The sequence below is a fragment of the Hylobates moloch genome, unplaced genomic scaffold, assembly GCF_009828535.3.
Source record: "Hylobates moloch isolate HMO894 unplaced genomic scaffold, HMol_V3 SCAFFOLD_5, whole genome shotgun sequence".
NCBI lineage: Eukaryota > Metazoa > Chordata > Mammalia > Primates > Hylobatidae > Hylobates > Hylobates moloch.
Genome location: NW_026652280.1, coordinates 103581586 through 103597310, shown reverse-complemented (window position 1 = coordinate 103597310; position 15725 = coordinate 103581586). Strand labels below are relative to the sequence as shown.

The 15725-nt window shown below is 49.4% G+C and overlaps 2 protein-coding genes across 5 annotated transcripts in view; both read left to right on the top strand.

The window, feature by feature from the left end:
* The first annotated feature begins 833 nt into the window (after positions 1 to 833).
* CGN (cingulin) lies at positions 834 to 10668 on the top strand. Its single transcript, XM_032154638.2, has 11 exons — positions 834 to 1337; positions 1665 to 1871; positions 2245 to 2502; positions 4054 to 4224; positions 5625 to 5786; positions 7007 to 7096; positions 7567 to 7650; positions 7747 to 7865; positions 8203 to 8311; positions 8696 to 8859; positions 9177 to 10668. The coding sequence occupies exons 2-11, from the start codon at positions 1671 to 1673 to the stop codon at positions 9316 to 9318; spliced, it is 1500 nt and encodes a 499-aa protein (XP_032010529.1). The 5' UTR covers positions 834 to 1337; positions 1665 to 1670; the 3' UTR covers positions 9319 to 10668.
* Positions 10669 to 12280: 1612 nt separating this feature from the next.
* TUFT1 (tuftelin 1) overlaps positions 12281 to 15725 on the top strand; it is a 43682-nt gene continuing 40237 nt past the window's right edge. For 3 of the 4 annotated variants that reach the window (XM_058439811.1, XM_032154636.2, XM_058439814.1), the window contains exon 1: positions 12309 to 12398. In XM_058439811.1, coding sequence (XP_058295794.1) covers positions 12339 to 12398 — 60 coding nt within the window. In that variant the 5' untranslated portion in view covers positions 12309 to 12338. Of the gene's footprint in view, positions 12399 to 15725 lie in introns of all 4 variants that reach the window. The other variant, XM_032154635.2, reaches the window with a different exon arrangement.

The following is a 15725-nucleotide window of genomic DNA, read 5'->3' as shown; positions in this document are numbered from 1 at the left end:
GTGATCCGCCCTCCTTGGCCTCCCAAAGTGCTGGGATTACAGGCGTGAGCCACCGTGTCTGGCCTCACACTATATTTTTTTAAACAACCAGTCTTACTAGCCATACCTTCATGTACTGTCCCTTCGTGGTATTTTTTTTTTATGGAGTTATATTTTACACGCTATAAAAGTCTTCTTTGTGTACAATCCAATGGTTTTTTTTTTTCTTTTTGAGATGGAGTCTTACTCTGCTACCCAGGCTGGAGTGCAGTGGCGCAATCTTGGCTCACTGCAACCTCCGCCTTCTGGATTCAAGCCATTCTCCTGCCTCAGCTTCCCAAGCAGCTGGGATTACAGGCACACACCACCACGCCCGGCTAATTTTTGTATTTTTAGTAGAGACAGGGTTTCATCAGGTTGTCCAGGCTGGTTTCGAACTCCTGACCTCAGGTGATCCACCTGCTTCAGCCTCCCAAACCACAGGCGTGAGCCACTGGTGCCTGGCCCCCAGTGGTTTTTATTATATTAACAAAGTTGTACAACCATCATCGCTATTTAATTACAGAACATTTTCATTCCCCCCCAAAAGGCACCAAACCAATTAGCAATAATTTCCCCCACCCAATGGCAGCCACTAATCTACTTTTTGTCTCTGGATTTACCTATTCTGGATATTTCATGTAACTGAATCCTATAATATATGGCCTTAAGGGTCTGGCTTCTTTCACCTAGCATAGTGTTTTCAAGGTTTGTCCATGTGGTAGCAAGTATGAGTGCTTCATTCCTTTTTTATGGCTGAATAACATTCCACTCCGTGGGTATACCATGTTTAGTCCAGTCATCAATTCATGGACATCTGGGTTGTTTATCCATTTGGGCTATAATGAATAATGCTACTATGAACATTTGCGTATAAGTTTTTTTGTGAACACATATTTTCGGTTCTCTTGGGTTACCTAAGAGTGGAATTGCTGGTGATATAAATGGTAAATCTGTGTTTAACTTTTTGAGAAACTGCCGAGCTACTTTCCAAAGTGGCCACATCAGTTTTCATTCTCCCTGGCAGTGTATGAGAATTTCAGCTTGTCCACATTCAGGTATCTTAGTCTGGCTCTAGGTGCCCCATCACCATTCCCCTTTCCTTCCAGGAGCTGCTCCAGACACAGGAGGAGCTTAAAGAACTGCAGGCAGAACGGCAGAGCCAGGAGGTGGCTGGGCGACACCGGGACCGGGAGTTGGAGAAGCAGCTGGCGGTCCTGAGGATCGAGGCTGATCGAGGTCGGGAGCTGGAAGAACAGAACCTCCAGCTACAAAAGACCCTCCAGCAACTGCGACAGGACTGTGAAGAGGCTTCCAAGGCAAGGGGAGTGGGCACAGGGCTTAGGAGGTGGAGGCTGAGGGTGTCTGGAGGGCTGAGGAGCCAGAGGGTGTGGAAAGTTACCTGTCATGGGTATGTACTGACCAGCACCTGGGTCCTAGGCATGTGGTTCAAAGAAGCCAGGATTTGGCAGGGGGAGGACACCTGTATCTCTGTAGGGGTGGGATTCTCAGGGAAGCGTCTGGCTGGTGGCAGCTGCTCTCTTTAAGCCTCATTCTTATGGGCTGTCTTTGGGACGGCTTTCCTGGGTGTGGTCAATGGCCCCAAGCCCTGGGGTCTGAGCCGCCACCCCCTGAACCATCCTTAGGCTAAGATGGTGGCCGAGGCAGAGGCAACAGTGCTGGGACAGCGGCGGGCCGCAGTGGAGACGACGCTTCGGGAGACCCAGGAGGAAAATGACGAATTCCGCCGGCGCATCCTGGGTTTGGAGCAGCAGCTGAAGGAGGCTCGAGGTCTGGTGGATGGTGGGGAAGCGGTGGAGGCACGACTACGGGACAAGCTGCAGCGGCTGGAGGTCAGTGCTTCTGCCCTCCCAGCCCTCTCTGCTCACCCCTGGTGAAATACTCCTGTGCTAAGTAGTTAGCCATCAGTTTCACTTTGCCCTTAGTGTGCATCTGTTTTGCCTCCCCAAACCTGCTCTGTTAACCTTGGGTTTATTTCCTGGAGTATACTTTGGTGCCAATGTTCAGTCTTTGCACTGGTATTTTTGTTTCTTACCTCTCATCCTTTGCTTGCTCTATGTGCCCTGATTTCTTTGCTAGGAGCCTGTTTTCGTGGCGCACCATTTTCATAAATACCTCTTTTCTCCGGCCCAGCTACCCACCTCCAAATAGCTTGAACCCAAGTTTTGCCTTTTCTCAGTCCAACCCTGCTTCTCTACCTCCCAGGCAGAGAAACAGCAGCTGGAGGAGGCCCTGAATGCATCCCAGGAAGAGGAGGGGAGTCTGGCAGCAGCCAAGCGGGCACTGGAGGCACGCCTAGAGGAGGCTCAGCGGGGGCTGGCCCGCCTGGGGCAGGAGCAGCAGACACTGAACCGGGCCCTGGAGGAGGAAGGGAAGCAGCGGGAGGTGCTCCGGCGAGGCAAGGCTGAGCTGGAGGAGCAGAAGCGTTTGCTGGACAGGACTGTGGACCAACTGAACAAGGAGGTGGGGCATGGGGTATTCTGGGCCTTCAGGAAGAGTCCAGCTCATCCAGAAGCTGGCCTGAGAGGACAGGGGCTTGGGGGAGAGGAGTTAGTCAGAATGTGTGATGTTTATGGCCAGGTGCAGTGACTCACTCTTGTAATTCCAGCACTTTGAGAGGCTGAGGTAGGCAGATACCTGAGGTCAGGAGTTTGAGACCAGCCTGGCCAACATAGCAAAACTCTGTCTCTACTAAAAATACAAAAAATTAGCCGGGCGTGGTGGCTCATGCCTGTAGTCCCAGCTACTTAGGAGGGTGATGCAAGAGAGTCACTTGAGCCCGGAAGGTGGAGGTTGCAGTGAGCCGAGATCATGCCACTGCACTCCAGCCTGGGTGACAGAGCAAGACTCTGTCTTAAGAAAAAAAAAAAAAAAGAATGTGTGATGTTTGCTTTCCTCAAGTACACTGTTAGGAAGACCAAGACCAAATCTTCTGGAAGGGGCATCCTTCCTACCTCCCCTCCATGTTTTTGCTCTTTTCCCTCACATCCTATTCCTTTATGGTCTTCATTCTTGGAGAGCATCTCCTGGGATTCTCCCTTAAGAGTCTACAAAACCTAAATACAAGAATCTTCAATGGCCAGCTTGGGCAACATAATAAGACTCTGTCTCCACTTAAAAAAAAAATAATTAGCCTGCTGCGGTGGCTTGTGCCTTAGTTTTTCTTCATAGATGGGGAATTGAGACCCAGAGAAGGTAAGTAACTTGCCTATGGTTGCTAATTAGTGGCAGAGCCAGGATTTGAACCCAGACATCTGTATTCCCAGCTACTCGGAAGGCTGATGTAGGATTGCTTGAGCCCAGGAGGTTGAGGCTGCAGTGAGCTGTGACTGCCCCATTGCACTACAGCAAGAGCCTATCAAAAAAAAAAAAAAAAGAATCTTCATTGGTAGAATTTTAAATTTGGGTGAGGGGAAGGAGAAAAGAAAGAAAAAAGAAAAGGAAATAAATTGCTTTTGCTGCTAAGGTTCTCCTCCCAATCTTTTTGTAAAACAAGAGCAAACACCTAATATATTACATCAATTCTAAAGTGCACATTTTATCATTTCTGAAATAGAGTTGTGTCTTATAACTTATGGTATGTTGCAGTTTAATTGGCATATTTTTCTTAGTGGTACACCTTATAATCGTTGGCACCTTGGGTTTGCTGAAATGGTCATTTAAGGCTTACTTTGTATCAGGCACTGTTGTAAGTACAGAACTTCACATAATTAACTAATGTAATTCTCACAACACCTTGTGATGTAGTTACTATTCTTATGCCATTTTACAGATGGGGAACTGAGACCCAGAGAGATAAGTAACTTGCACATGGTCACTAGTAAGTGGTAGAGCCAGGATTTGAACCCAGACATCTGTATATAACTATTAGCTATACTAGGAACCTAGGCCCAGGAAAGAGCAAGAGAGGGCTGCCTTGTCAGGAAGGAGACCCTTGGGGGAGAGTCTTGGGAGTCTGGGCCTGGAGAGGGACATTTATGTACAGTGCTGAAGACCCTTTTCTCTGTGTTTCAGTTGGAGAAGATCGGGGAGGACTCTAAGCAAGCCCTGCAGCAGCTCCAGGCCCAGCTGGAGGATTATAAGGAAAAGGCCCGGCGGGAGGTGGCAGATGCCCAGCGCCAGGCCAAGGATTGGGCCAGTGAGGCTGAGAAGACCTCTGGAGGACTGAGCCGGCTTCAGGATGAGGTAGAAGCCTAATATCCTTGGGTTTGAAGGTCCTTGCCTCTTTTTTTTTTTTCCTGAGACGGAGTTTCACTCTGTCACCCAGGCTGGAGTGCAGTGGCGCGATCTCAGCTCACTGCAAGCTCTGCCTCCCGGGTTCACGCCATTCTCCTGCCTCAACCTCACAAGTAGCTGGGACTATAGGTGCCCGCCACCACTCCCGGCTAATTTTTTGTATTTTTAGTAGAGACAGGGTTTCACAGTGTTAGCCAGGATGGTCTTGATCTCCAGACCTTGTGATCCGCCCTCCTCGGCCTCCCAAAGTGCTGGGATAACAGGCATGAGCCATTGCGCCTGGCCCGGTCCTTGCCTCTTAACTGAACCTGTGGCCAAGGGGCCCTGGGGCCCAGGTTTAGGTCTAATGACTTGCAGGGTGGAGGAATATATTGTCTGTAGAGCAGTGATTTTCAAATTCTGTGGCTTAGAGCCACCTGAGGAGATTTTTAAAAATCCCCACACCCAGGCTGTATCCCATACCACTTCAGTCATCATCTCTGGGGATGGGATCCAGGATCAGTATTTAAAAAAACTCCTCAGATGATTCCAAGTTGTGTAGAGACTTTAAAAACAATAAAGAAGATGGGGACGGTGGCTCACGCCTATAATCACAGCACTTTGGGAGGCTGAGGCAGGCAGATCATGAGGTCAGGTGTTCAAGACCAGCCTGGCCAACATGGTGAAACCTTGTCTTTACTAAAAATACAAAAATTAGCTGGGTGTGGTGGTGCGTGCCTGTAGTCCCAGCTACTCAGGAGGCTGAGGCAGGGGAATCGCTTGAACCTGGGAGGTGGAGGTTGCAGTGAGCCGAGATCGTGCCACTGCACTCCAGCCTGGGCGACAGAGCAAGACTCCGTCTCAAAAAAAAAAAAAAACAAAAACAAACACAATAAAGGAAATGAATGAGGGCAGGTGCAGTGGCTCATGCCTGTAATCCCAGCACTTTGGGAGGCTGTGGCAGGTGGCTCACGAGGTCAGGAGATCAAGACCATCCTGGCTAACACGGTGAAACCCCGTCTCTACTAAAAATACAAAAAATTAGCCAAGCGTGGTGGCACATGCCTGTAGTCCCAGCTACTCAGGAGGCCGAGGCAGGAGAATTGCTTGAACCTGGGAGGTGGAGATTGCAGTAAGCTGAGATCGCGCCACGGTACTCCAGCCTGGGCGACAGAGCGAGACTCCATCTAAAAAATGAAAAAAAAGAAAATGGATGAAAAGTCAGCTTGCTTTTTATTGTCATCATGCCACTGGTAATTCTAAAGAGTGACAGTGATGAAATGTTTCTGCCCACTGGGCTGGACTGCCCCTGCCCCTCAACCTTCACCTTCTTACTACACTGAGCTGTGGCATTTTTACGCCCTGCCCAGGTCCAGAGGCTGCGGCAGGCCCTGCAGGCATCCCAGGCTGAGCGGGACACAGCCCGGCTGGACAAAGAGCTACTAGCCCAGCGACTGCAGGGGCTGGAGCAAGAGGCAGAGAACAAGAAGCGCTTCCAGGACGACAGGGCCCGGCAGCTGAAGGGCCTCGAGGTGAGGGCACTGAGGTGTGACCTGTGGAAAAGGGGTGGGATCGGCCAGGCGCAGTGGCTCACGCCTGTAATCCCAGCCTTTGGGAGGCCAAGGCGGGCGGATCACGAGGTCAGGAGATCGAGACCATCCTGGCTAACACGGTGAAACCCCGTCTCTACTAAAAATACAAAAAAAAATTAGCCGGGCATGGTGGTGGGTGCCTGTGGTCCCAGCTACTCGGGAGGCTGAGGCAGGAGAATGGCGTGAACCCGGGAGGCAGAGCTTGCAGTGAGCAGAGATTGTGCCACTGCACTCCAGCCCGGGCAACAGTGTGAGACTCCGTCTCAAAAAAAAAAAAAAAAAAGAAAAGGGGTGGGACTTCCAAGCCTCTTTCTGTACTAGCGGTCAAAACTGACAGCCCACAGTTGATGTGTTTTGTTTGGCTGCAGTATTTTAAACAACTTTGAATCAATTGCCAATGTTTAGAAATTTATAGATGTCACCTAAAAATTTGGATTTCTAGTTTATTTTGTATTTGGCAGATATGGTAATACTGAGTGTCTTGTCCTGAGTCTGCATGGCAACAGTTGGCTGGAGCTGAGCAGTGGGTTTCCCCTTTAGAGTGAACAGTATTCTTCAGTTTGCTATATTTGATAATAATAATAGCAGCAGCAAACATATTGTGCTGTGTGATAGGCACTTAAGACTTAATCCTCAGAATAACTCTGTGGGGTAGGTAGTCTTGTTTTCTCCATTTTACAGATGAAGGAAACTGAGGCACAGAGAGATGAACTTGTCCATGGTCTACTGCCAGGAAGTGGTAAATCTGATTTTCAGACTGGACAGTCTGGTCCCATGTACATACTCTTAGCCTCTACATGGTACTGCCTCCAGTACCTCAGTTTCTGAGTCTTCATCTCAGCCTTGGCCCAGGTACTTGGGTTTCTCTCTGTTTTCCCATTAGAGAAATAAGGTTTTCCAGTGAAGAGTAGAATCTGGGGTTTGCCTTTCTGTCAAAGGGCCGTGACCAGAGCATGGCCCCCACCTGCCTGTGATGCCACATCTGGTCAGTAGAGGGCGCTGGCTCCATAGTGGCTCTGGGCCCGGGCAAGTACCAAAAGGTTACTGGGATGTGCAAGAGAGAAAAGTCTGTTAATGCTGGAGTTTGAGAGGCTCCTGGTCTGAGTTTGGCATTCTGGTGTCCAGCATTTGGGACAGAATTACTTGTTCTTCTGTCATAGGAAAAAGTCTCACGGCTGGAAACAGAGTTAGATGAGGAGAAGAACACCGTGGAGCTGCTAACAGATCGGGTGAATCGTGGCCGGGACCAGGTAACCCCCCCCCCACCTCTCATCTCTGTTTACCCCTGACTGCATCACCTCTTGGTTCTCTCAAAAACAACTCTACCCTCCCATCTTTCATCATCTGGCTTCCGAATCTGTGCGTGGCTGGGTCTACTTCAGGGTTTTGTCTGCTTTGGGAAAAGTTGGCCAGTTTCCTTGGGTGGAAAGTAGCCAATGATTTGCATGGAGGAAGGGATCCTGGTGGCCTGGGCTATTCTCTGACCTGAATTGGGGCTTCTTTGGTTTACAAGGGATACTAGTTCCTGGTGGGACGAAGGAGGCCCTGTTTGCTTTCTCTGGCCCCTCCCATTTGAATAGGCTGTGATTTTTTAGTTGCCTGGGAATTTTTGGATTCAGGGTTCAGAGACCATCTTCCCATGACTCAGCCTCACTTTGTTCAGCTTACTGGTTCATCCTTAGCCCTCCCCAAGTCTGGTCCTCTCACCCATCCCCACTAGGTGGATCAGCTGAGGACAGAGCTCATGCAGGAGAGGTCTGCTCGGCAGGACCTGGAGTGTGACAAAATCTCCTTGGAGAGACAGGTGATGGGGGAGGGGAGGATTCTTAGGGATGGACCCCAGGAGGTGAGTAAAATGGCCAGTGGAGTGCTAACTGTGGAGGCTTCCTGTCCCTCTCAGAACAAGGACCTGAAGACGCGGTTGGCCAGCTCAGAAGGCTTCCAGAAGCCCAGTGCCAGCCTCTCTCAGCTTGAGTCCCAGAATCAGTTGTTGCAGGAGCGGCTACAGGCTGAAGAGAGGTGACATAAGCCTATCCTTCCTCCCTTCCTCCCTCCTTTTCTTCCTTCCTCCCTCTTGGCTTTTCTCCTCTGTGGCTCCCTCCATCTTCCACCTCAGATATGGCCAACCTGGCCTGATCTTTAGGGAAAATTTTCTCCTGATAGAGAGCAAAGAGAGTTGCAGAAATTCTGAAATGTGAATGACCTCACTCTCCCTTGTTCTTCGAATCTGCCCTGGATCCTGCCCAGTCTAATGATGGGGCTCATGACTGAGAGAAGTCCTTGGGGACAGTAGGGGGCCAAGTTAGCATTCCCTTAGAAATGGGGACACTCATAGCATTCTTTTACCTCACCTTAGGGAGAAGACAGTTCTGCAGTCTACCAATCGAAAACTGGAGCGGAAAGTTAAAGAACTATCCATCCAGATAGAAGACGAGCGGCAGCATGTCAATGACCAGAAAGACCAGGTGAGGACATGGCACCCTGGGGCCAAGCAACCTGGGGCAGGTATATATTATATGTTTTCCTGAAAGCCAAGGGAGGCCCTTATCTCCTATAGGTCTTCCAAACTTAGACTTTCCTTGTATAAGGACAGAGATTAGATTGAAAGGACTAGACTAGAGAAGTCATAGTAAGCATATATATTGAGTGCTTATGATGTGCTAGGTTCTGTAAGTATTACACATATGTTAATACATTTAATCCCTAAGACAACCATGTGAGGTTAAGGAACTTGCCCAAGGCCACATTTTTCCAGCGGCAATTATACCTTGTCAAGATTGTTACGGGGTAGGGTCCCAGGCCATGGTAGTAGATGCTATTCAAATGTGTGGACTTGGTATCCTGCCCAGCTAAGCCTGAGGGTGAAGGCTTTGAAGCGTCAGGTGGATGAAGCAGAAGAGGAAATTGAGCGACTGGACAGCCTGAGGAAGAAGGCCCAGCGTGAGGTGGAGGAGCAGCATGAGGTCAATGAACAGCTCCAGGCCCGGATCAAGTCTCTGGAGAAGGACTCCTGGTATGGGCTGCCCTTTTGCCCCTTGCTCCATAGGGACACTAGAGCAGTGAGGGAATGGTCTCTCCTGTGCTGGATAAGGAGGAGAATCTCTAAGATGGGACTGTGTAGTCACTTGTTTCTGGTTGGAAGCCAGTATATTTATTTCTTAGTATCTCAGCCACCATCCTGTACCTCATCTTCCCAAATCTGATTAGTTGGGGATTTTGTGAGTAAACTTTAGGCCTTAGAAGAATTGGGGTTTCCTTTGTACAAAAAGGGTGGCTGTCTCAATATTTCTGTTTTCCCCTCCCCAACCATTATTCTTCTCTCTGAGTCAGGCGCAAAGCTTCCCGCTCAGCTGCTGAGTCAGCTCTCAAAAACGAAGGGCTGAGCTCAGATGAGGAATTCGACAGTGTCTACGATCCCTCATCCATTGCGTCACTGCTTACGGAGAGCAACCTACAGACCAGCTCCTGTTAGCTCGTGGTCCTCAAGGACTCAGAAACCAGGCTCAAGGCCTATCCCAGCAAGTGCTGCTCTGCTCTGCCCACCCTGGATTCTGCATTCGTATGGGTGACCCAATTATTCAGACCTAAGACAGGGAGGGGTCAGAGTGATGGTGATAAAAAAACAAAACAAAACACATCAGCAATAAGCTGATAGATGGACTTTCCACTGTAGAAGTGGACATTTCAAGCCAACTGAGCCCTTTCCTCAAGTGCCGACACCTCCCTCATCTCTCTCATAGTGGAAGGATGGTCAGCATTAGGCTGATGGGGACTGAGAAGGATAGGAAGGGATAGAAATTGCCATGTGTATAAAGCTTTATTCTTTAGCCCTTAACCCTAAGGCTCAGGGAAATACCCTATGTTATTGTGCTCCCTGGATTCCTGCAACTCATTTTCCTTCCACTCTGGAGCAGGGTGAGAGGAATGTTATGGGTAACAGACATGCAGGCATGGCTCTACCCGTTTCTTTGCACAAGTATGGGGCCCATGTGGTAGTCCTCATACCACTCCAGTTCCTATATTTTTGTCTTCTTCCTTTCCCCTCTTCGCCATTCCTACCTTGCATTTTTCCTGTCAGTGCCTTAGCCAAGGTAAGGAGATAAGGATGCTCTTCTTGCTTTTTATATCTGCACATTCATACCTCTCCAAAGACCAGCTTTTCCCCAGCCAGGGCCCTCAGCCTTCCCTGCTGCCCCAGTGATTGATTGAGAGAGCTGTTGGGGTTTCTCTGCCAATGACCCCCTGGGAGAGGGACTTTGGTAGGGTCATAATAAAGTGGCGGGGGTCTGGTCCTGCTCAGGGTTTCCATCCTTCCTCCTCTCCCTCCTCTGTGACTGTGGATATGGTTATAAGGTGGCTGCATCTGGGAGCCCTGACAACTGTCTGCACAAGTTCCAAAAGTAAAGGTGTCAGTCCCTGTGGCCTTCCTTGGGGCTTCTCTGACCACATGTGCCCAACTTCAATAAGAGAACCAAGGGACCCTCATTTTCTGAGGTGCTTGGCTCTGATTCAGGGCTTTGCAAGGGGTTAGAAGCTGACTGTAAAAATGGGAAGAGGCAACGGAAGACATTTATTTCTCCTTTGGATTTTGGGGAGAACCAAGCCCTGGTAGGGAAAAGGGAAGGGGGATGATTCACCTCCATATTTCCTAAGCAGGTTGTATAGGGAGCCGGTGGCAGGAGGAAGGCTGTTTTCACGAATGACTTGTAATGTCGTGATTAAAAAAATTCCTGTATTCTGCAAATCAAACATTCTTTCCCAATCCAATCCAGCCTTGGTTTTATTTTAAATTAAATATTAAAATTACACATTTATATTGAAATCCTTGGTTTGTCTTCTCTTTCTTGGCTTATTTGGAGGTCCAGGTTTTATGAAGTCATATTAACTGTACAGCTTAGGAGCCGAAGCTAGAGTTTTCTTCACCTTACTTTTCAGAGGCCCTTTATAACAGAGCAGATGGGACCTACGAAACCTGGAGATGTTTATAGCAGCCCCATTCTCTCCTGAACCACCTTCTGGGAAGAACAATAACATTAAATGCCTTTTTTTTTTTTTTTTTTGAGACGGAGTCTCACTCTGTCACCCAGGCTGGAGTGTAATGGTGCGCGATCTCAGCTCACTGCAACCTCTGCCTCCCGGGTTCAAGCGATTCTCCTGCCTCAGCCTCCTGAGTAGCTAGGATTACAGGCGCGTGCCACCACACCCAGCTAATTTTTGTATTTTTAGTAGAGATGGGGCTTCACCGTGTTGGTCAGGCTGGTCTCAAACTCCTGACCTCGTGATCCGCCCACCTCGGCCTCCCAAAATGGTGGGATTACAGGCATGAGCCACTGCACCTGGCCAGCAGTAAATGACTTTTTGAGGGTTAGAGTAGAACAGACCAGAACTGGGTTTTATTCCCTTGGGTCATAGTGATAACCCCAGCATTCACTTCCCAGGTAGAAAAATCCTTATTCATTCCTAACTGACATAGGACCCAGTCCCTAACTGGGAGGTAGGGACATTTCTGCTGTTCCTGCCCTAGTGTTGCCTTGAAGAGGGAGCTGGCCCTTCACTAGAGCCTATTGCCAGGTATAGGAGTACTATCCCCTCAGGAGTGGGTCAGACCTCTTCCTAAAGTATTCTGTCTGCTGTCTGTGTGGACCACAGCCAAGTGAAGCAGCCATTTGCCAAGAACAGCTGGGCGGGGAGGAAGCTCCAGGGTCCTGCTTGGCCAACCCTCTCTTCTAGGCCCTCAAGATCCCAGCCTAGGCTTGGGGAGAAAATGCAACTGGAGAAGTCAAGGCTCATCCTTTCTCACGAACACAAATTCCTTTTAAGGCAATGTGTCCCGCCTCTCCCAACTATATAAGGGCAGCGTCAGTAAAAGAGCTTCTGCAAAACAAGCCCCACCCAGAGCCTAAGCTGACTGGGCCTCCTGGGCCTCTTGCCAGGGAAGTGCACCTGCCAGACTGGCTTAGGCCAGTCTGAGCGAGCTGGCCCTTGGTGCCTGCCTTTCTGCGGTGGAGGAAAGGTTTACTTAGCTCCACAAAGCCTACAGGCTGGCTTACGTATACGGAGAGGAGCATGTATGGAAAGAAGCTTTTGCAGGTTCCAACTCCTCATCCACAAGGAGCAGGCAGGGTGATTCCCTCTGACCAACACTGATCTTGGAGAGATGGAAAGCGACAAGATTAATGAAGAATGTTGAAGTGCAACCACATACTCTAGATAAAGCTGTTCAGTTAAAGCAGCCCCATGTCGCTCCCAAGCCCCACCTTTGTGTAAATCTATGCGAGCACCGATAGGGCATGTCCCGGACCCATCGGCCCCGCCCACCTCACCTCCTCGCCTATCGTTCGTTCTCTGCGATACCGCGAACTGGGGGCGTGGCCTATATTCAGCCCCGCCCCTGATGAGCCTATACAGGGGGGCGGTTCCGCGCGCTCCCGCCCAGTTGGAGCCGGACAGCGGGTTGGAGAAGTGGCGTGTGTGCTGCGACCCCGAGGGAAGATGAACGGGACGCGGAACTGGTGTACCCTGCTGGACGTGCACCCAGAGGACCAGGCGGCAGTAAGAAAAAGCGCCCTCGCTGTCTTCCCCGTTTTGTATTCCCGGTTTCTAAGTCCGCCCCGCGCCGGGTTCGCTGACATCACCTGGTGCCCGGCTCGCGCGGTCAGCCCTGCGCGGCGCTTCTCTCTTTTTATTCTTTTGCCTGCGACGGGCAGTGGGAGTCGCGGAGTGAAGACTCCTTTGAGGCTGGAGGGTTCGGGGCCTCCCTGCCCTTTGGTAGGACGCTACGGTTCCTGCCTGGGACTCGGCGCCGGCGAGCCCGTGCTTGGGCCGCGGGTCTCAGGCGTCTTGTGGGCAGCCAGATTGGGTCATAAGAGAATGAGCTCAAGCGACTGGGTCCCTGAGCGCCTTTGGACGTTGTGTCCTGCCGAGGAGGCTTAGGCTTTCCCGTGGGTCAAGGGTCCTGGTGACCTCAGAGGCCCTCCAAAGAATTTCATCACGGTGCTTTGGATGATCAGTAACAAGAAAAAGGATAGAGTAAATTACAGGGCTTGGACTGGAGGGTGAGGGGCATGTGGGGGACGGTAGGACTCAAACTATTCCGAGATTGGCTAGGGACTCTACCTTTCGCTAAGAAGGATAGGGCTTTCCGCCCGGGGGTCACCTCTCGTCTTGGATTTCTCCTTCTTCCCCCTTGTAGTTCTCCTGTTTTCCTCCCTCTGTCTGCTTACTGATAGCTTCCTGGGACGGTGTGTTAGTTTTGCTTCCGTCTCCAGCCGCCAGGCCCTAGGATAGTGGAGGAAGGGGATGCAGACCCCTGGCTGAGAAGGGGAGGGAAGTGACCCAAGCGAGGGCTTCTGGACAGGGAGAGGGTTGCGGAGAAAGGGGGCGTTCTCCAGTGCAGGCTGGTCTACCCCTCTCTCATCTTTCTCTGGCTCCCAGTCCCAGTTCTCCCCACCCTAGCTGACCATATGGTTTTTCCTCTCCAAAGGCTGAGGAGGGTAATTTGTGGCTGTTTCTAGGCTCTATTGGGGAACTTAACCCAGATTAGGTGTGTACTATTTCATCAATTTCCAAGCTATTGTGGGTGGGAGTGAAATGAAAACTAAGGTGATGGGGAACTTGTGTATCATCTCCCCTCCCACATCTGATTCCCTTACCCTCTGCCTGCCTCATCCTGCTCTTGAGGTAGACCTAACCCAACTGCAGCTAGATTATGGCTCTTCTTCAAACTCATTTCAGGTTTAGAATACAGATGGTCATTTAGTTCTGTTCCCAGTCCCCTCTCCATTTCTGCCCTGGCTATGAGTGTTTTTGCCACATTAAAATACAGATGTTGCTGTTGGCCAGCCCCAGTTGCCCAAACCCCATTCTTCTGTAGCCTGCCACATTCCCAGCTATGAGACTCTGAAGAGGTGGAAGAAATCTATCCATTATGTGTCAGCCACAAGTCCTACTCCCTGCTCTTTGTTTTCAAGCGACGAGTGTCTTGCTATGTTGTCGGAGCTGCAGTACAGTGGCTCTTTACGGGTGCAATCGTAGCACACCACAGCCTTGAACTCCTGACCTCAAACAATCCTTCTGCCTCAGCCTCCTGAGTAGCTGGGACTTCAGGTGCACACCACCTATAGCTTCTCTTCCATGCTCTTGCTCTCTCTTCTGGAATAGTTGAGGGAAAAGGGTATGAGATAAATAAGGGAGAGGGATGTTTGGGCTGCTTTTTGCTTGCTTGCTCTATAGAAAAGAGATCCGGAAAGAAGTCTAAGACCAAGTTGGCACTGGCAGTGTTAATGAATCATTAACCTCTACTATTTTTTTTTTCTTTCTTCCTTTCTTTTCTTTTCTTTTTTTTTGAGACAGGGCCTTGCTCTGTTGCCCAGGCTGGAGTGCAATGGCACGATCTCAGCTCACTGCAACCTCCACCTCCTGGGTTTAGTAGATCCTCCTACCTCAGCCTCCCCAAGTAGCTGAGACTATAGGCGCACATCACCACACCTGACTAAAATTTTTTTTTTTTTTGGTAGAGATGGGATTTCACCATGTTTCCTAGGCTAGTCTTGAACTCCTGGGCTCAAGCAGTCTGCCCACCTTGGCCTCCCAAAGGCTTGGGATTACAGGCATGAGCCACTACATCTGGCCCCTTCTACTCTTTCTTGATGTTTTTGCTGTTTGTCTGGTGGGGCAGAAAAAAATTGCTAAGAGAAAATAGTGGACAAGGAATTCAGATGGTCTCCATCATAGGTTAGTTTGAAGCTAACCAGAGACCTCTAGAGCAAGGGAGAGACAGAAATTCCCTTTTATTCCTTTTTTCTAGGCTGAACTTGAGACTTATTTTACTCCAAAGCTGGGAATGAAGTAATCATTGCCCAGATCTGATCTTGGAGACATTCCTGGGCCCTTAAGGGAGGGGAGGAGACGGTGAACAGTCAGGACACAGGCCTTGTCCTGGATTCCTCTTCTCTGAGCCAACTTGCAGACAGAATTTATGGCTCTGGACAACCCCCAGGAATCTATCATATATTCACACCACTGAATGGGTGCTCAATGCATGTACAAAGTGAGTCAATAAATAAATGAACAGATGCTTCTTCCAGAGTCAGGGTGTACACAGTTGAACTGATTAGACATCCTACTGGGAGTGAGGGCCCTGGGACTCTGTTGGTGTTTCCCCACTAGCCAGGCTGTGTGCCTTAGTGTATCACATGTGGACGTGGACATAGGGCCAGTACACTGGGATGTTTTTATTGTTGGAGGCAGATGCAGCAGGTACAGGGAGCCAGTGTTTTTCAGAACTGCAGACCATAACCACTAGTGGGTCTGAGATCAACTTAGTAGGTCAGACCAGCATTAAAAAAGAAATAGAATTAACACTCTTAGAGTGTTAGTGAGGATAGACATTTTTGGTAGAACTTTTATTTCAGTTATATATATGTGTGTGTGTGTGTGTGTGTGTGTGTATTATATATGTACGTGTTTGTTTACTGGGTCTTGATGTGAAATATGTTTTTGAGATTGGAAAGTTTTGCAAGCCACTGTGGTAAGTTATTGGCAAATAAAAGAACAAATAAACACCAAACTCCTTTTTACTAGATATTTCTATTAACTTCCTTTGGTTATAAACAACAGAGAATGACTCCAGCTAAACTAAGCAGATGAGGAAATTATTAGAAGGAAATAGAGCAGTTCACAGAATTTAAGGGAAAGCTTAGAAAGCCCTAACCAAGGATGTTCTGGGGCCTGGGTAAGTGGAACAATGGAGGCTTACTACCGTTGGTGAATTGGTTCCAGCTGTTTTAGGTCGCTGCACCATTATGCTCAAGATTCCAGGGAGAAAGTACCATTGTCCCTTGGCCCCCAGTTGTCCAGAGCAGGGTTCCTTGATTGATA

Coding starts and splice junctions, on each gene's coding strand:
- CGN (XM_032154638.2), top strand. CDS start 1,671: ATGGTGGCCGAGGCAGAGGCAACAGTGCTGGGACAGCGGCGGGCCGCA. Junction 7,097..7,566: donor TGAATCGTGGCCGGGACCAG/GTAACCCCCCCC, acceptor CATCCCCACTAG/GTGGATCAGCTGAGGACAGA. Junction 7,651..7,746: donor AAATCTCCTTGGAGAGACAG/GTGATGGGGGAG, acceptor TGTCCCTCTCAG/AACAAGGACCTGAAGACGCG.